Consider the following 18,363-nt stretch of genomic DNA (forward strand, 5'->3'; position numbering starts at 1 on the left):
TCCATATATGATTTTAAACAGGAGGAAATAGAATCCTAGATTTCTTGCAGTCCTTATAGTGAAAGGGGACTGGAGCAGGTGGAAGCTCACTGTTTTTTCTGCCTGCTGTCATTCTTTATTAAAAGAAAATGTCACTGAAGACACTGAGGATGTCATGGAGGAAGTAACTTGACAAGTCAATTTGTTTTTAAGAATGCCGTAATTACTGTTATGACGGTCCAGACGATGCCTGGATTTGCAGGGGACATGGGACCTGGAGCTGAAGAAGTAAAAAGCTGTGTATATATGGTGTTGAGGCTCTTTTGGCTCTTGGTAACTTTGAGACTGTCCTGTCACTTAGCTTTTGATAGATTAATAGTGAAACCCTTTTTGTCATCTTTAAAGTGATCCACCAATACAAGATTAATTATAACATATGAAAAGAGAGCTGATCAATATTTCTGACAAGCAGACACTAATTTTAAAAAAATCTAATATTGAATTTTTTTTACTATTTTGAAGTAACTTTGTTTTGCAATTTACTTCATTATTCCATTATAAGATATAATGGAAAATATTTTCTTGAAACAAAATTGAGTGTGACTACTGTTTTTTTTCAGGCAATTTCAAAATTCTTTGGGTTTATTGCAGTTTGGAACATTAGTATATTTTCAATTCACATTTTTTAATATAATTGAAATTCCAGTTTCCTCTCTCTACTGTTGAGAATATTTTTTTCCACAAAAATACTTTGAATTAATTAGCTATTAATCAATACAACTATTAATAACTACAATTAATACAAGAGACACTTAAGTATGAATAGCCATATTCTACAGATGGAAGAGGAAGGAAAAAACATTAATGTCTTTGTTCAAGTCCATAGAATTAAATATGGGAATGGATGAAGCTTCTGATCTCAAGTGTGTGCTCAAAGAGACAGTACAGTATCTCATATTCAGACATGAACAGAATTCAACAAATGAAGGAATGAGTAGCTGTAGAGAAATTTCCACTGTTACACAAATGAAAGAAAAGTTATAAATGTTTCTCCTGGCTTTTCTATTTGTGAAGCTAATTGTGCAGTTAAACGTGAATTACTTTCTTGACCTGGCCATAGAATGTCAAGAAAAGAAAATATCGCACCGATTGATGAATCAGCTTAATGCTAGCCTTAGACTGTCTGTTAAGACAATACATCATGCTGTAGTATAATTTGAGTAAGAAAAGAAAATATTGCTCTAAAATTTACACAGCCCTTAAAACATGTGGTATTAGTCTGTTTTGAACTTGAATTATCAAAATAACATGTGTCAGTAATCCTTTACAGTAATTAGTATTATTCCTTACTTAAGAAAATACCACCTACTTTGGGGGATAATGTTATCTTTTCGTGTTCAGACATCAGTCAGTAGATTTAATAAAAAACAGGCTTAAAGAAAATTCCACAATTTTTGCCAAGAACAATGCAATTTAAGACTTTGAATTCTAAAGGCAAGTTGAAGCATGTTTTTGCAGTGTCAGCTTGAGCAATTTTATACTGTGGTTTTCAGCCATAATACCATAAGATATAATTTATATTGGAAAAAATTTGACTTACTACATGTGACACAGTTGTGAAATCTCATGGTAGGAATGGAATCCAGTTGTGTCACCACCATATAAATCTCTGAAATAGGAAGTTTGTAGTAGTAATTGCACTATGATCAATTGTTGGCTGATGCCAAATTGCGAACCATATATCACTCTTATTAGTTGATGTAGAAGAGAAATAAATGCATAGTAAAAGATCATCAGGAAAGATGTATTCAATATAAATGATCTAGCGTTCACTTAAGTGGATGAATACGAGAGAAGCTAGCATGTAGGCAAAGAAGATATACAGCTTTGAAAGGACAAAATTTATGATGATAGAGTCCCAGAAAAAATGCAATACAGAAGTAATAGAAGTAAATTAAGCTATTTAGTGCTAAGTGAGCATGGTGTAGCTGGAAAGTAAGCAGTGACTTGTGAGAGAGGAAAAAATGAATGTGTTGCTGGTCAGATTGTTGGCAACTCTCTGAGGCAGTACTTTTGCAATAGATTAATTTAAGCCTTATTAGTGGAATATCTCTCATGCTAATACAAATTAGCTAGCTCTCTAGGAATTACTGAAGTAGCTACACTGAAAAGCGTGCAACTTCCCTAGACTTGTTTTACCATTTGCTTGCAATAAGGGGCAAGGAAATAAACGATCATATTCCATAGTTTTATGGAATAAACAGGGGTCCATAAACAAAGATTTTGGGTTAGATGAATTTTGCAAACTGGAAAATATAATTTTGAAACTCTTTAAAACTGTAAACAGCTCTGTAATATGCAATCTGTTTGAAATAGTGTGTAGTTCACCTCTGTTATTTGGATCTGTCCAATTAGGCAATACTGTGGCATCTGAGTCTACTGATAAATCTGGTAATGAATGAATATTTTTCTGTGGCTAATTATAATTAAAGTAGTCATAACCTACTTTCTATGTAATGCTTATAACAAAGCAGCTAAATATCACAGAGTATGATCCAGGCATAGAGGAAATGTCAGCAAATTGTGGTTCTTGGATGTGATGAGAGTAGATAAGAATGGATTAGTGAGATCCTTGGACTGGGTGACTCCTTACCAGTGCTCCTGGGGACAAATCAAACAATTGGGTTACTGTACCCAGGTGGAGCAATGGGAGAGCTGGAGCGTGGGCCTTGGTTTGGGGGCTGTGGTGGAGGTTTGCTTGGTTGGGTGTCCCCATGTGAACCCCCCCCTGAGAAACAGGGCAAAGTCCAAGGGAAATGTGTGCTCTGGGCTGTAACCTGCCAGAGGGCCTTGGAGCAAGGCTAGGGGGGTTCTTGGTAGTGTTGTTGGCTCCTAGGTGGTCTTGGGAGCTTTAGAAGGAGCTTGGGGGCCTTGACCTGTGGAAGAAGGGGAACGCAAAAGAAAGGAAAGGTGGTCATGGAGGAGGAGGGCTGCTCATCTGACTCTTGTAGGTGCCTCTGTACTGCAGCATGGCCTCAGGGGGCTGTGCCAGGTAGGAATTACTCCTTAACCTGGCAGGTAGGTGGAACAAGTATTTGGGGAATTGCAAATGGGGTAAAGCAGATTCTTGGGGTAAAGTAGACTGCCAGGATATAAACCAGGGAGGCAAAGAAGAACTTATTGTTCACAGTCTCTTGAGGATTTGGTTCAGAGTGTCTCTTTGTTGTCTATACTTTTTTTTCCCCCTCTCATTTTTTGAATCAAATATGAGTTTCGGTAACTTCCCTCCTTAAAAACCCAACCTCCATGCTACTAATGAAGCGCCTCTTTTATGCTACCCTCTCAAGGGGTAGGCTGCCTTTTCCCTCTAAATCCTGTTTTCTGAATTGTTTTGGTATCATACATAGGCGCTGCAGAGCTCTTCTGCCATTTAACTCATTTAGGGTTAAATTTTCTCCTCTGCTCCAAGCCTGCTTAAGGTGTTTATTTAAAGTTCTGCTTACTTCCCTGGTCTCCCCCAGGCTCATACACCTTGGTGGCTCAGAGACATCTATGTTGTCTGCTGATGTATAGCCCCTCCCAAAAGAGAATCTCAGAGAAGGGTGTGCTGCTGTGTCCCTGCTCAACACCTACTCTGTAGGTTCTGCTGTGGCTGTTAAGATGCCAATTAGCTTTTCTTCTGCACTACTAATGTTCAGATTAGCCTTTTTGCTAAGTCACAGATAAGTAAGGGTGTTATTGGGTTTCAGGGCTACTTCTTCGTAGCTTTGAAAAGCATGACATGATTTATCATACTGTTAGAGAAGTCTACATAAGCTATTCAGTCTGTATAAGGCTAAAAGAATTAAAGTGCTGAATTACAGTTTCAGTGATAATGTATGGTGATAGCCTTTGTCCAAGAAGGAGAGCTAATTGAATATATTAGATTCTGAATTATTTCAAAAAGCTCCTGTTAGAGTGATACTTACACTGCATATAAAGGGAAGCATGTTTCAGAGACAGGGATCAGTTACTCTGTTCTTTTTCCCCCATTCAACATACTTGTATTGATCTGAGGGAGAAAGTCAGATGGGACAGCAAAGGGTATTTATTTGAGTAGCTAAATGGTTGCTTTCTAGTCTATTTCATATTCGGGATTGGATTAGAATTGGAAAGATGGAGTGGTATTAGATGCCAGTAACACTAAATCTTATTTGGGTGTTTTGCCTCTTCAAGATAAGGAAAAATCTTCTGGAACTGATGGCTTCTTTGAATCAGAAGCATCGGGAAGCAGATTGCTGTCTTTCAGGGGTAAATTTTTTATATGATACTGTGGGAAGTTGGATTTGTTTAGGTTACTTATGTGTTATCTTTACTCTTGTTCTGCCTCTTAAAGTAAAAAAAAAAAAAAAATTTGTTTCATGGATTTGTGGGTTTTCTGAGTGTGCATGTATTTGTATAAGGCAAGCATGGACATAGTTTTATAAATGAAAAATCAGCCTTTTCCATCTCTCCTCACTCCCTGTGCTCTTATATATGAATTATTGCTGTTTCTCCCTTGATTTTAACCAAGCTCACAGATGTCTGACTAAAATAAGCTTTGTGAGTCTAGAAATCTGCTTTCTTCACTGCTGAAAACCACAGCAGTTACCAGGGGGTTTAGATATTGATTTTGACCTGTATGTACAGTGTTATCTCATCTGTTGGCTGCTAAATATGGCAATCTGTAGGAAAGGTCATGTTCTCAGACCTAATTAAGAAAATCAGAAGAGGGAAATAACAGAAATCAGAAGTCCTAAAAATGACCTAACAGGGCTGCCATGTTACTGCAGATAGGCAGAGCCAGGCTGCGGCACAGCTGACTTCAGAATCAAATGTCAAGAAAGAAGGCAGTGCTTTCCATGGCTCTTGCCTTGCTTATGGTAGTGATAAATTCAGTTCTTTGCCTCCCCTTTTTTGATAAATAATTAATTTTTTTTTTGTTGTTCTGTTCATTCTAATTCTTTTAATGGCTAGCTTTTAGTCTCCCGCATCTCCCTTTAATTGAGATGAAGCCAGAATTTTAGCAGTTACATGTGAGAAGAAAGTGCTGGAAAACTTAAAACAGATTTGTGTCAATACTAAATATTTTTCTTTTTTTAAAATAGACAGTAGGTAGGAAGTAAATTATACTTCCTTTAAGCCTAGAAAAAAATCTTAATGCTTGGGTTCAGTGCATTTTATTTCTGTACATGTGGAAAGTAAATAATGGCCTAAAAAGTGAATACTGTCATGCAGATTGAATCTATTACTAAAGTGCTAGCGCTACTATAGCTGTAGGAGGTGGGATGAAAGTTGCATTTTAGTTCTTTTCTAAAGTTATTCATCCTACATCTTTTTTAGAAGGGAAAATGAATAATTTCTTTGCTTTTCTGTAGTTATTTTTTATTGCTTTTTTAAAAACAATTTATATTTTGTGTTTTTCTAAGTGAAATTTTATTATTCAATGACTTGAGTTGAATTCAATTTTGCATGGCAAATGAACAGCAGCAATCGTTTTTTATTTGTACAGCATCTAACACTTTAGTGTCCACTGTTACTGTTCTTGGGGACCATAATGAAACAAGTAACTAGTAATTATTCTGCTACAGCCCTTAGGTTTTCAAAACACTTCACCAAGTACTTCTTCACAGCATCTCTTCTCTATCTCTTTTTATGGATATGAAAGTAATGGTACAAAACTTACGTTGTCAGATGAAAAGCTCGAGCCAAACCATGGATATCCTTGCTCCTGAGTTTGGAGAGAAGACTGCTTATATGGCTGAGATACCACTGTGAGACGAGGGGCACCCTGACAGTAGATTGTGTCTTGCAGAAAACGAGGAGATACAAAAGAAAATCTGTGTAAATCTGCACAGTATCTAGTGAGTAGGTCTAATTAATGACAAATTATACATGGAAATGTAGTTTTGACAGTATCTCATGCATAAACTTCCAAGGCATTCTCTTTCAATGTAAAATGTGGATCCTGCTTTCCTCCAGGCCCAAGGCTGATAGTTTTTCTGTTGTGTTTGAGGTGCAGTTCCACTCTGCAAAGATGGCATAGGAGAAGAGGAAGGGGGAGTGGTTGTATTTATTACTTTAAGGGCTTTTGACATTCAGGTTTGCTTAATCAGTGAATACAGGGTTATTTCTTCTGGCTCGCAGCGCTTTGAGCTTCCCCTTTGGTTTGGAGTGGACTCACTACAGATTCTTCCGTTTTCATGCATCAGACATCACTGGCAATGAAAGTAAACCTGCCAGCCTATTGAATATTTGTAAACAACAATATGCAGGTATCAGCAGTAGAATCTTCATTGAATGTCATTCAGGTTCTTCAAACAATTTGAAATGTAAGTGTGAAATTCAGCATTTTCTGCCATATTTGACTAAGTGCTGCATATTTAAGTAAGTGCTGCACACAAGTGGTCTGTGGAACGAAGTATAGTAAAAATGTACTATTTTCCTACCCTGGACATATAATGGTTTCCTTAGCTTCTGCATACCGTCAGGGGAAAGGATCTGTTGGATAGAGTACTAATAGGTGGAACTGTGCCTGAATGAATCAGGCCCAGGTGGGACTTTGTGGGTTATTACTTATCCTTTCCCTGCCTGCCACATGGAAGCTCGTTATGGTGATCCTTTAGAGGAGAGCATCTGGGGATGCCGGTTTGGGACCTGCAGTGCAATTGCTAGCTTTTTATGAACTGAGCTTCATCTATATCCTTTGAGCAGAAGAAGCTCTGGGTGTCTCATAATTTGCCTTTCTAAGGTTGTAGGAGTAGCAGGGCTAAGAGGGTGGGACAGGCATCAAGAGGAGTAAATTGAGTTCAGGCTCTTTTGCGTGACATCTTGGAGCCATCTGTATGATAAAAGCATAAAAATAATCTGCACTGATAAGAACATTAAAATGAACAGTAATCTAAAAGTACAGTTCTATTTTGGAAAGTGGTAATCTAAAAACGTCAATTTTGAATCCAGCAGATCTATTCCTGTGAATATTAAAATATTACTTGCTAAATTTAGTGACAAAAAGTACTGTTTTAAAGTATTGGAAAATGATCTGATTTTTTTTCCACTGTATCATCTATGAAACAGTCTATTACATTTCCATTGTTTACACCCATTTGAAATACTATCACTTAGAAATTTTTAAGAGTTATATGAATAATTATGTCCCTGGGCATTTCTTCCTCTTGATATTGATCCATTTAGAGCAGACAAATCCTTTCCTCTGAGGAAATCAAATAGAAAATACTGTTAATGCTGTGATAAAAATAAATGTGTGGGTTTTTTTTTATTTTTCTGAACTTCTAGAATTTTATTGGCAGTACAGTGAGGTGAAATATTGTGGCTGATTTGAACATTAAATGCATCCTTTCAATACAACCAAACCAAGTATTTATTTTCTGTAAATAACCGAGGTTTTTTTTGTACAAAACCCCTAATTCTCTCTACCTCTGGTCACAATTTGGTCAAATAACTTTTTCCCAAATGATGCAGTTCTGTCACATTTTAAATGTTTTTGCAAAATTTGCTTGTGGAATTTTCACAAGGGAAATTAGGATAGGAGTACTCTGGAAGCAAAGTAATTTGCCTTAAATGTTTTAAATCTAATTTCAAATATTTTATTTTGTATTCCCATTTTTCATATCCAATTTCTTAAACTCCCTTTCTGTGATTATTTTTTTTTTGTCCTCAAGTTTCTAATCCTTGACTTTTTTTTCTTTCCAATTACGAATTAACCGAATTCCAAACTTTTAAGTCCTTCTTCGATCGTTATTATTTTTTTCTTTGGTAGGACTCTCACTGGAAAAAAAGCATTTTTTTAAATCCCAGTGGTGAGTATTAATTTTAAGAACAAGTTTTTGCACCACTATTTTTGACCAAAAATAAAGCTGGTATTTAGAATGTTGGGATGGAAAAACATCCTGCCCTTGTCTGAGACTTATAAGCACTGCGTGATTAAAAAGCTTGGCTTTGAGACTAAAGCTAAAACCAGGCCATTACTGGAGACTTCTCCAAATGTAAAACATTACTGTTTCGCTGTTCAAGTTTGTAAAGAGGGAAGGGAGAAATGGGCATTAGTCATGAGGAAAAAGGACAGAAGACTGTGTTGTAATGTCAGAATGTGGATATTTAGAATGCAGAGACTATATGTGCTTGTCACTCAGGGACTTGCATATCCAGTTCTAAAATATAGTTGTCATGTTATAGTTTTTTGTGGTTTCCCCTTTGCCTTTCCTCTCCATATTGAGTATTCACAAGTACCTGCTTTCCCTCCCCTGGAAATGAAGGCCTTATGCCTTCTGTATTGTATTCTCTGAACTGGCATCAAGGCTTTGCTCCATTGTTTACAAAACAAAGCTGGGTATGGAATGAATGGGAAATTGAAATTAACTTTTACTTTGTGAAGGAATTTTTTCATCAGTGACTTGAAAATTTTGACATAGGTAATCATGAAAAGAATAGACCACTTGGTCTCTTCTAGATCTCTGCAAATACCTCTGATTTAAAGGAAGCCTGCTTTTTTCCTCTTTTTGTTTTTTCTTTTTACTCCCCTTCCTCTGGTTGTGTTAGATCTTGTCCAAATACTTAATAGAAATTGATAGTGTGTTCCCAGGTAACAAATTACATCTGTCTCTGAAAATGAGTCAATGTAATCATGACAAATTCATGAAATAAAGGAGAAATACATTGCTGCAGTCCGAGGGAACATGAGTCAATATGCTTTATGTAATTATTTAATAAAACATCTCTTCTAGTGCATTGAACCAGCCTAAGATACTGAAGCAGTTGTATTTATGCAGGAATAAACAAACTTCCAGTAAAAGCTGGTGACCAGAAGTATGCAATTATGCATTTCCAGAAATACTCATTAACCCAGTCTGTTTAAATTTTAATTGGACTTCTATGTATGAAACAGTCTTGATAAGAGGGAGTAGAAAAATAAGAAAAGATTTTTATGAAAAGCTATTCAGATTTCCAGTGCCCCAAATGGATTTGAATTTTTTTTAACTTCTTGTGCATGGAGTTGGAAATCTGTCAAAAAGTTAACAATTCAAAATCCTACGTGCTGGCTTAATTCTGTTATATGGGAGCCATATTGGTATCAGCACAGAAATACTACATTGACAGCAAAGCCCTCATAAAAATAAGATGATGTGGGGATTAGACAGTGAGATAGCTGAAATAGTTAAGCTTTGTGTAGTCCATGTGAGAAATGTCAGAGGACTGTTTATCAGTGTGTGAATTCTTATATGAAAATAAAGTCATAGGAAATGAACGGTTACACTGAAAAATTACAAATCACCAAGTACTTCCAGTATTTTTTGGCTTTCCTTATTTATCTTCCTGGTATGTCTGTGCTAAATACTGTAAACTGTGTTGTATCTGAGACATGAGAGGACATGTGTTGCCCAGGATCATAAGGAAGTTAGGAACAGCCGTAAGAGGTTCATGACTCCAGATGCTGGAGTGAATCCAGTAGGTGTCTGCTTATGTTCCTCTCAACATTAGATTTGTATAGTTTAATGGTCAGTGACTTCCACTGTTTTTTTCAGTCAGCCTAAAGTATCATCAGGATGCTCAGGGAACATGCACAACTGGATGTGCAATAAATAGCCTGTCACTTGAAGCCTTTACAACCATGTTTGCAGACCTATTCAAATAATTGGAGAGGGTAGTTCAGAGAGCAACTCACAAAATGTTAGTGGATGAAGACAAGAGTGCATATATCCATCCCTTTTCATGTTTCACAGTCTCTCTTTTCAGGTGTTATCCATCTAGTTGTGATGGATTACCTTGTGTCTGTGGAAATTGCAGTTATGCATATTGTTGCTTTAATATTAAATTCTAATGGTCGCTGTGCTTTATCCTTCTAGGGCATCAGTAGCCTCTTCAGTTCACTTAAAGTGGTCAGGCTACTTCGGCTGGGTCGTGTAGCTCGGAAGTTGGACCACTACATTGAATATGGAGCAGCAGTCTTGGTTCTGCTGGTGTGCGTGTTTGGTCTTGCAGCACACTGGTTGGCCTGCATTTGGTACAGCATAGGAGACTATGAAGTTATTGATGAGGATACAAACACGATCCGAACTGAGAGCTGGCTCTATCAGCTGGGGATGTCTATAGGAACACCTTACCGCTTTAACACATCAGGCTTTGGAAAATGGGAAGGCGGACCAAGCAAAGATTCAGTCTACATATCCTCGTTGTATTTTACAATGACCAGCCTCACTAGTGTTGGATTCGGGAACATTGCTCCAACTACAGATGGGGAGAAGATCTTTGCTGTTGCGATGATGATGATTGGCTGTAAGTATTAGAGATTCTGCTCTCGCACACACAATGCCAAATAGCTGCATGTCATGAATACTGATATCATAAGAACATCTGGAATCGTGTCAAATATTATTATGCAGCTTAAAATATTTTTGGTGGCAATACAGTTGTTATACACTTTCTTACTGGTTAGTTTTAAAATCACAAGTGGGAGTATTGCTGCGACTAGCAAAAACTCAGTCATTTTGGAAGCAATATTCTCTCAATATCCTTTCAGTATTCTTTTGTAAGTAAACTGTAAAATGTGTAAAGTCTGAAGTATTAAAAATTAATACATCAGACTGGGCACAGATAAACTTTGTGCCTCCATTGGGTGTGTGGCAAAATCTTTGTATGTCAGAGTTGTATATATTGGACAAGTGGGTTGGTGAGTGGGAAGAGGTCCAAGAGAACTGTAAGGGAGAGAGAACAGTAGCTCTCTAGAGGCCACAAACTCTGCTGTGGGCTGAGCATACAGTCAGGTCCTAAAGCAACTGGGATGATACTGGCCTTGGGCACCCCTGGCTCACATTTATTTGTCACAAGGGATTCATATTGCCAAGCTGTCCAGCTTTTGGCCATGTTGTGTCACTTCAATGCAGGATCTGCACTCAAAGTGCCTTGAGAGCTACTTGTAGTTAAGAACCATGTAGTCTCCACCCTTGAACTAGGTCATGTTTTTCTAAATAATGGTGAAATTTGAACCAAAATAAGGAAAATAATCTACTTTGTACATGGAAGAGCGTATCATTATATGGAGAAAGAGAGAAGCTTCTGTATGGTAGTATTACATCTAGAGGAGAAAAAAGTCAGTCCTTGCTAAGCAGAAAATTGAAACCAAATATATAGTGAAACTCAATTAGCAGCACAGTGCCTATTATGATAGAAACGTGAAGCTTTGATTCTGATGTGTCATTTTACAGTGACACTGAAATCACGTACTGAGATTACGTGTGCAGTGTTAAGCAGGCTGACGGTTAGCGAGAAGTATAAAGACAAGCATTCTTGATCTCCTAGGGAATGGGATATTTTAGCTATAAAAACTCTTAATTTTGTTCTTCTAGCTTTTTCCACTGCTACAAGTCCCATCGTCCTAATAAAACACCTGCGCAGCGTAAGGGAAATTTATATAAAACTTGGAGACAATTATGTGGTTTCCTCATAAAAGGTGCATTAGACAATGTAGCAGTGTAGTACAAAACAGGCTTCCAAACATATTTCGTGCTGGTTACCTGTTTAATAGGAAGTATCCTGACCTTTGGCTTATTGTTCATTGGGTTATGCTAATGATACTAGCTAGATAAAAATAGCTAGTATTATTCAGTTTTATTATTTAATACTCGAATACTGAGTTAACATAACCTTCATAAAATCAAGAATGTACGTGGCAATATTTTTGAGTTCTGCCTGCTCCAAACTCTGCATATGAAAATGTGGTGGAAAGAAATGGATTTATGCAAGATGAATGTTGATAGATATCTGCTCTGAATTCTAAAAGGTACTTTAATTTCAGCAAGTTGTAAAAAATAGTGTTGTGGCAATTTAAAATCTCACAAATGCAATCACATTTGAGGGAAACAATTTTGTTTGTATTTGGACTTCTAGAACTTTACATTTCTAACCCTATAACTATCTGTATCTGAGCACCTTTATCCTGTGAACAACTGCTTGGAAAACATTAGGACTATTCACAATATGTGTTTGCAGGAATGGCAACTAAGTAATCCAATCTTTGAGTTTACCTCTCTGGTTCTTGTAGGGTCTTGATTACTTTTAACATGCTCAAGTTTTGAGCTGTGATCATTCCTCAGGATGGGGGGAACAAAACTGATGTGTTTACTTTGCAGCTATTTAGAGCTTAATTGTTGACAGACATTCTTCCACCATAAAATTTTATGTTAACACTATTTAGCTTGTAGAATTAAGCTCTAAATTAAACATTGATTGGAGCTTGAGCTAGAGCTATTTTATAAGAATTTTGTCTGATCTGGGGGGAACCTGAAAGGTACATAGCAAATGTATGTGGGATAGCTGTGGGGGAGGGAAAAGAAGTTTCCTGGCTAAAGCTGTTGTGCATCACTCAGAAAATTTCATATTTGTCCCTGGCCAAGTAAAATGTTTGTTATGAACTGAGCTACTCGCTTATATCACAGTTGGTGGGTACATGTTCCTGTTATGGTCCTCATTTTGCAGATGTCAGATCACATAGATTTGTGCATGGGATGGATAGGGGCTGTGGATGTCCAAAGCATCAGAAATAAGCAATTTCAAATCAGTTCTGCTAATGTGTTACTGCCCACTACTAAAAGGAAAGGGTGTATGATTTCTCATTTATACTTTGACATTAAGACTGCGTTTATTTTAGTGCCTGTCTAGTGAGGCATTCTCAAAAGCTACTGCTATCTTTCAGTAGCACAGGGAATACAATTTTCTTTCTGTGAAGGATGCAGAGAGTGCCTAATTGTTTGACTATCTAAAACTCCAATTGAAAATAGGTGGGATTTACTGACTCCAACCTCAAATATGTCACTCCATTAATTTCTTCCCTGCAAGAGGGAAAGTCTTTAAGAACTATATGAATTTATCTTGGTTTTGAAGTGGCTAGGTATAGTCTGGGCAAAAATACATACTTGTGTATTTAAATAGTCCAGTGAAATAAGTAAAGTCTTTTCACAACCTTTTCTGTATGAAATAGAAACAACACTGTCACATTTTTTTTGAGGGTGTTATCATTTTTGTTTAGTTGAGTGAGACAATATGTTAACAAGATTGGTTTTGAGATTCCAAAATGACACTATAGTGTCATTAAAAAAAAAGGGGGGAGTATTTGGGGACAAATTTATAAGAGCCAGCATTAATATTTCAAAGTGATTCCAGAAAAAATTTACTTTAAATAGGCTGGAAATTTTTAATAGGAGGGTGATTTTTATCCCCTTGGGCCAATTAACCTCCTGTGAATAAACAGTAAAACTTCCATTAGCCTGATGGGGACAGATTTAGATGAGCGGAAAGCAAATGATAACACTTCCTTCTCTTTGTGCATTTTATTCTCTGCTCTTTTTAAATAGCAATTAGCACTGTGTCAAAAAAAAAAATAGTGGCTTGTTAAACAATACTGTGGCCAGCTAAGCCCGTGGTCGCAATTTTATTAGCAAGACCACCTTTGAAATTTTGATCTTCTCTTTATTTGTAAAAGAAACTGAATTTTCTTGAAATGGAGATGGTCAACATGTGTGAAAATGGCTGCAACCCCAAGTTGCAGTTGAAGTTAGGGTGCGGGTCCCCACTTCACTGCACGGTCAGCACTTGCCTCCCACTGGTGGCTGACCGAGAAACTACAACAGAGTGATGCTTGCTCGTTCCTGGGTCCAGCTTAGAGTCATAGCACTGCCTTTGCACCCCGTCTTTGATTTCTGGGTTCACTGGTCTTGACTTCAGTTAGCTCCATGAGCTATGAAGCCATGGTTTGGAAGGGGCACTCAAGGACTGCTTTCCTGGAGCACAGGTGTTGGCATCAAGTGGAGGGAAAGGAAGAATTTACTTTTGGAAGTGTGAACTCTTCCTACTCAGTGAACTCTTATATATAAAAAAATAAATTATTTTTATGCATACCTACATACAGACATAGCATATGTGTATACATACACACAGAGAGAATGCACATATACTACAATGTTTAAAAGAGGAAAAAGAGAGTGTGTGTGTGTTTTTTTCTCCCCATGTTTAATAGTCAAGAATTATTTTTAATAGAATGGATTTGATTTTGAAAAATTCTTGTATCTCTGGGGAAGGCTGGACATGGTGTGTGCTGCCCTGAGGAGTATTGCCAGGTGGCGTGCAGTTTTGTAGGCTTTCTGGTCCTTGTTTCTAGCAAGCTTAGTTTTTGGGTTTGTTTTGGTTTACTTTGCTGAGTATCTTGAGTAGTTTCTGGGGACGCAAGTTGTGAATAGCAGCAATACTTTTTTCTTTGGTCTTGGAGTGTTTTCTGTTGAGCTTTTTTGTTTCAGGAGAGGAGATATTGTGTAAACAAGTGATTTTAAGATTGCTGTCTTCTATTGCTGTCTTCTCCACTGGCAAACTGACTGAAAGGCTTGTGGTACAGTCAGCACAGGACTGTGGTGACATCCAAAGAGGATGTTTCTATCAGAAGGGCTCAGAATATTAGAGGTATTTGAAAGTGTAAGCAGCTTATAACTAGTTTATAACACTTCCATGTGTTTAGTATGCTTATGCACAGTGATGGAATTAATACTTTGTAATTATGTTCCATCTTCCGTAAGATAAAATTTGGTTTTCTCTGCTGCTCAAACCACTGATATGTCCCCTTCTGCTCACTGCTTACTCCCTCTATAAAGCTGATCCTGTGGCAGAAATACATGTGTATTACATTATCTCTTTGTAGATCCATCGACCACTGGTAGTAGTACTTTACTATAATGTCAGGTAGCTGTTTAAAAAAATATGTAAGACCACTTCCATTGTCCTTTTTATTCAATGTTTCATTATGGTAAATAATAAATCCAGGTAACTTATAACTAAAAATTTAGAGCTTTGTTAGGGAAGTCATCCTGGGCCAGTGGGAATTTTGGCCGAGTTGAGTGCAAGTGTTGGCCTAGTAAAAAGTTTAAAGTATATGAACTTATTGAAGGAAGGATGGGGAAGTCATGTTAGCAGTGCGTAGACACTGGAAAGGGATGACTGGCGAATCAGCTGCATGTGGGTATTGAGCCTGAGAAAGCATGGTGTGGTCTCAGCAGCCCTGGTTTCTGCCTCGGGGCCACCTTCTGCAAGGAGGTGTTCTTGTGCTCTCAAATACAATGTATGCATGCACTGTCTTACTGACCTCATTGTGGCTGCAGTTTTCAGGGAGAAAGTGTTTTACTGTTGGTTATTTTGACATGGGTAGGTGCAACCCCTAATTAGATTTGTGAGGGACTGCAGCATACTCAACGTGTAGCCCTGGGGATGTATGTCCATTGATCAGCTGCACCGAAGGGGGATGTGGGTAGGTGAAAAATGCTCTTGATTCTTGACCTCAAGTAACACACATCTGTTTGGGAAGAACAAGTTATTTTAAAATAGTGATGAAGTATCCAGTGGCTGCTCTTAAGGATTTCTCTTCTGTGGAGGCTTGATACTTCTGATAAGAAATGCAATTCATATTAGTATGTAGCTGTTTTTCCTGAACATATGGTAAATGATAGTTTTGTAAAGCAAACTGTCTTCACATCTGTCAATGAACTGACCTGTATGGTTTTGTCTCACTTTATTTATTGAGCATATGTGTATATCTAGAGTGAAGTATGAGTGTTACTACTGGAAGTAAAAGCAATTAACTCCTCAGCTTCATTTTAAATGAATCAAAACATATTTGCTTATCCCTTTTAACAGATGGCCACTAAATTGCTAATTAATAGGGAATATGTCTACAGACAGATCTGCCAGAGAGGCTGATGTTACATAAAACCAGGTTTAAAACCACTGTCTGGGTCTGTGGAAAGACATCTATTTTCCGTTTTTAATACTTGGGGGAAAAAAAAAAAAGCTATTTCAATTTTTAGTTTCTTCCCTGTGGAGACACGCCTAGAAATAACAGTTCTCGTATATTTTGTTCAGTGAAGCTGTCAGGTTGGGTTGCGTATTGTTTATTTTTCCTAAGCAATAGCAGAAACCCGAGGACTTTCATTTGCAGTTTTCATATCTGAGCACTGTGTCAGCAATCCCCTTGCTGTGCAGGTAGAGTAGGGATGAACAGTTCTGAAAATGCTTTGCGTTTTCCGCTTTTAACATATCATAATACTGATGGATGCTTGCCTATCTGGATTTTGAGCAACATTTCAGGAGCCCTTTGTTAGTGTTCTCAGTTGCACTGAAAGTTCCCAAGCTTTTGGTGCCTGTTCATGCTAAATTCTCTTTGTTTGGTAGGAACTTCCTGGAACTACAGGGTTTGACTCATCCAAAGTATGAAGTTCACTGAGGAAAAGGCACATATTTGAATGCTAAACTAAATCATAAGTTCCCCTGTGAACGCTATAATTAGACCAGATAGTGAGAGGGATCATGGAAAGAGAACAAAAGTAGGAGTTAAAAGATTAGACTCAAGGACACGCATGCTCACCTACTGTAGTAAATTCATCCACTGAGTTCATTAGTCAAAACAGACCAGAGACCAAAAACGCTCATCTTCATTGATCCTGTGCAACACCAGCATCATGCGGTCCTGCAGCACTTGTTGTCTTTGATTAAGATAGGCACAGTTCCCAGGAGCAGGGAGTAGCTGTCTCATATTTGTTCAGCTTTGTGAATAGCTTCTTTCTCATTAGACATAAAACTAGGAATGAGGATAACATTAAGTAAATCTGAAAACATATTAGGTAGTTTTATTTACAGCACTCTTAAGGAACAGAAACCTGCCCTTGTAATGTGAACATCTCTCAGAACTATAAGAAAGTCTTGGTGGCTGGTATCATGACATGCAGGTCAGTGTTGCTCCTTCACAGCCTCACAGAGTAGAGTGCTTTGGTGACCCAGCACAGTAGAAAGTGTTCAGAGGCTCTCGTGAACAAGGATAGCCAGGAACTGATGAAAACTAGACTTCTGTTGTCAAAATACGTGAACAAAATACAGATGCATTGCAGCATTATGTTTGATGATGTTCCTGAGGCATGATTTTACCCTCATAATGCAGTTCATCAGTTGTTAGAGCAAATGGATGTGGTCATGCTGTGTGGGTATTTACCAAACATGTATCTAATAATAAGAGAAGCATGTGTATCCCTAGTACCCCTTTTAGGGGATGGGAGACAGGGGTACATGGAAACTGGTTTTGCTGGAGGTTGGTGGCCTGAAACCGAGGGCCAGCCATGTGCCAAGTGCCAGCTAGATTTGCTGAGGATATCATTCAGGGGCTGAGCACAAAGGCCTGAGACTCCAAACCCAAAGCAACTTTTTCTGTATTCATGGTTATTGCAAATGTGATGTTTTGATCTGGGGACATGCTGAGAAAGGAAGAAGAAACCTTGCCGTGCAAAAGTGGTTTATTGGATACCTGCTCTTTGTCACTAACCCTGGCAAGATGATAAAATCTCTTAGATGCCCCAGACTTCTTGCTGGCCACTGGGGCTGCAGTTGTCATGCTTTCCATATGACTGATAATTTTGCATTGCTTTTCATTCTCTTTTATACTAGCCACCAGCAACACTGCCCAAGCTAGTAATTCCTAATTTAAAGGCCTGGATTTGTTGTATTTTTTTTTCTTTTTAATAAGCAGGAACAGTCTTTCCAGATCTATTCCCTCACCCCTCTGCTGTGCTTAATTACTTGTTGTTTGAAGCTAGTCATGGTATTTGAAGAGCTGGTGTGTTACTCCTCTAATTGTTAAGTAATTGTTTGGGTTTTCTGAATGTTATTTTGCTTGGATGCTTTCTCCATGAACCACTAGAAGTGTTGTCAGTATGTTTCTCAGCTATACCAAGTTTCAGCAAAGAGGAAGGACCAGCAGAAAATCTGGATAGAGTTTCTCTAAAGATTAGAAGGAGGGTTTGGATATTAGGGCAGGATTTAGCCTGGTTATCTCTAAACGTGAGAATACTCAATTTTTTCTTGTTAAGAGTAAAGAATGAGCAGAACAGTAAAATGACCAAACAAATGCAAAAGCAAAAAAACCCTCAAAAACTCAGACACCCCCTCCCCCCTAGGAAAAAAAACCCAATGACAAAAAACCTTTACCAAAACCCCAAAATCATTGTTATAAAAAAAAAAAAATGGGTAGACAACATTGTTTTAGGCTCTTCAGCTGTATAAACAGTCATTCAGACAGTTAAGTCCTAGGGGATGCATTTTTCAGTAAAGCACATTGGCATGTCTCATCAGTAAGCACAGGACTGCACCAGGTCATGGTGGCATTTTCAGACCCATGGATGAGCAGAAGCATCTGGCCTGTTCAGAGAGTTACATCATTGATATTCAGTAGAGACAGGGCATGCTGGAGAGATGCGGTCAGTGCTGACAGACTTCACAACATAGCAAACCTAAACTCTGAACTGTAGCTCTTAAAAGTTGCCTCTT

The 18,363-nt window shown here is 37.9% G+C and overlaps 1 protein-coding gene across 1 annotated transcript in view; it reads left to right on the forward strand.

The window, feature by feature from the left end:
- KCNH1 (potassium voltage-gated channel subfamily H member 1) overlaps positions 1–18,363 on the forward strand; it is a gene marked incomplete at both ends in the record, with an annotated part of 184,556 nt that overhangs the window by 43,290 nt on the left and 122,903 nt on the right. Inside the window, one exon of the mRNA XM_082481894.1 lies at positions 9,861–10,290. Within this exon, the coding sequence (XP_082338020.1) occupies positions 9,861–10,290 (430 nt within the window). The remainder of the gene's footprint in view (positions 1–9,860; positions 10,291–18,363) is intronic.

This window comes from Vanellus vanellus (assembly GCF_965231255.1).
Source record: "Vanellus vanellus genome assembly, chromosome: 3".
NCBI lineage: Eukaryota > Metazoa > Chordata > Aves > Charadriiformes > Charadriidae > Vanellus > Vanellus vanellus.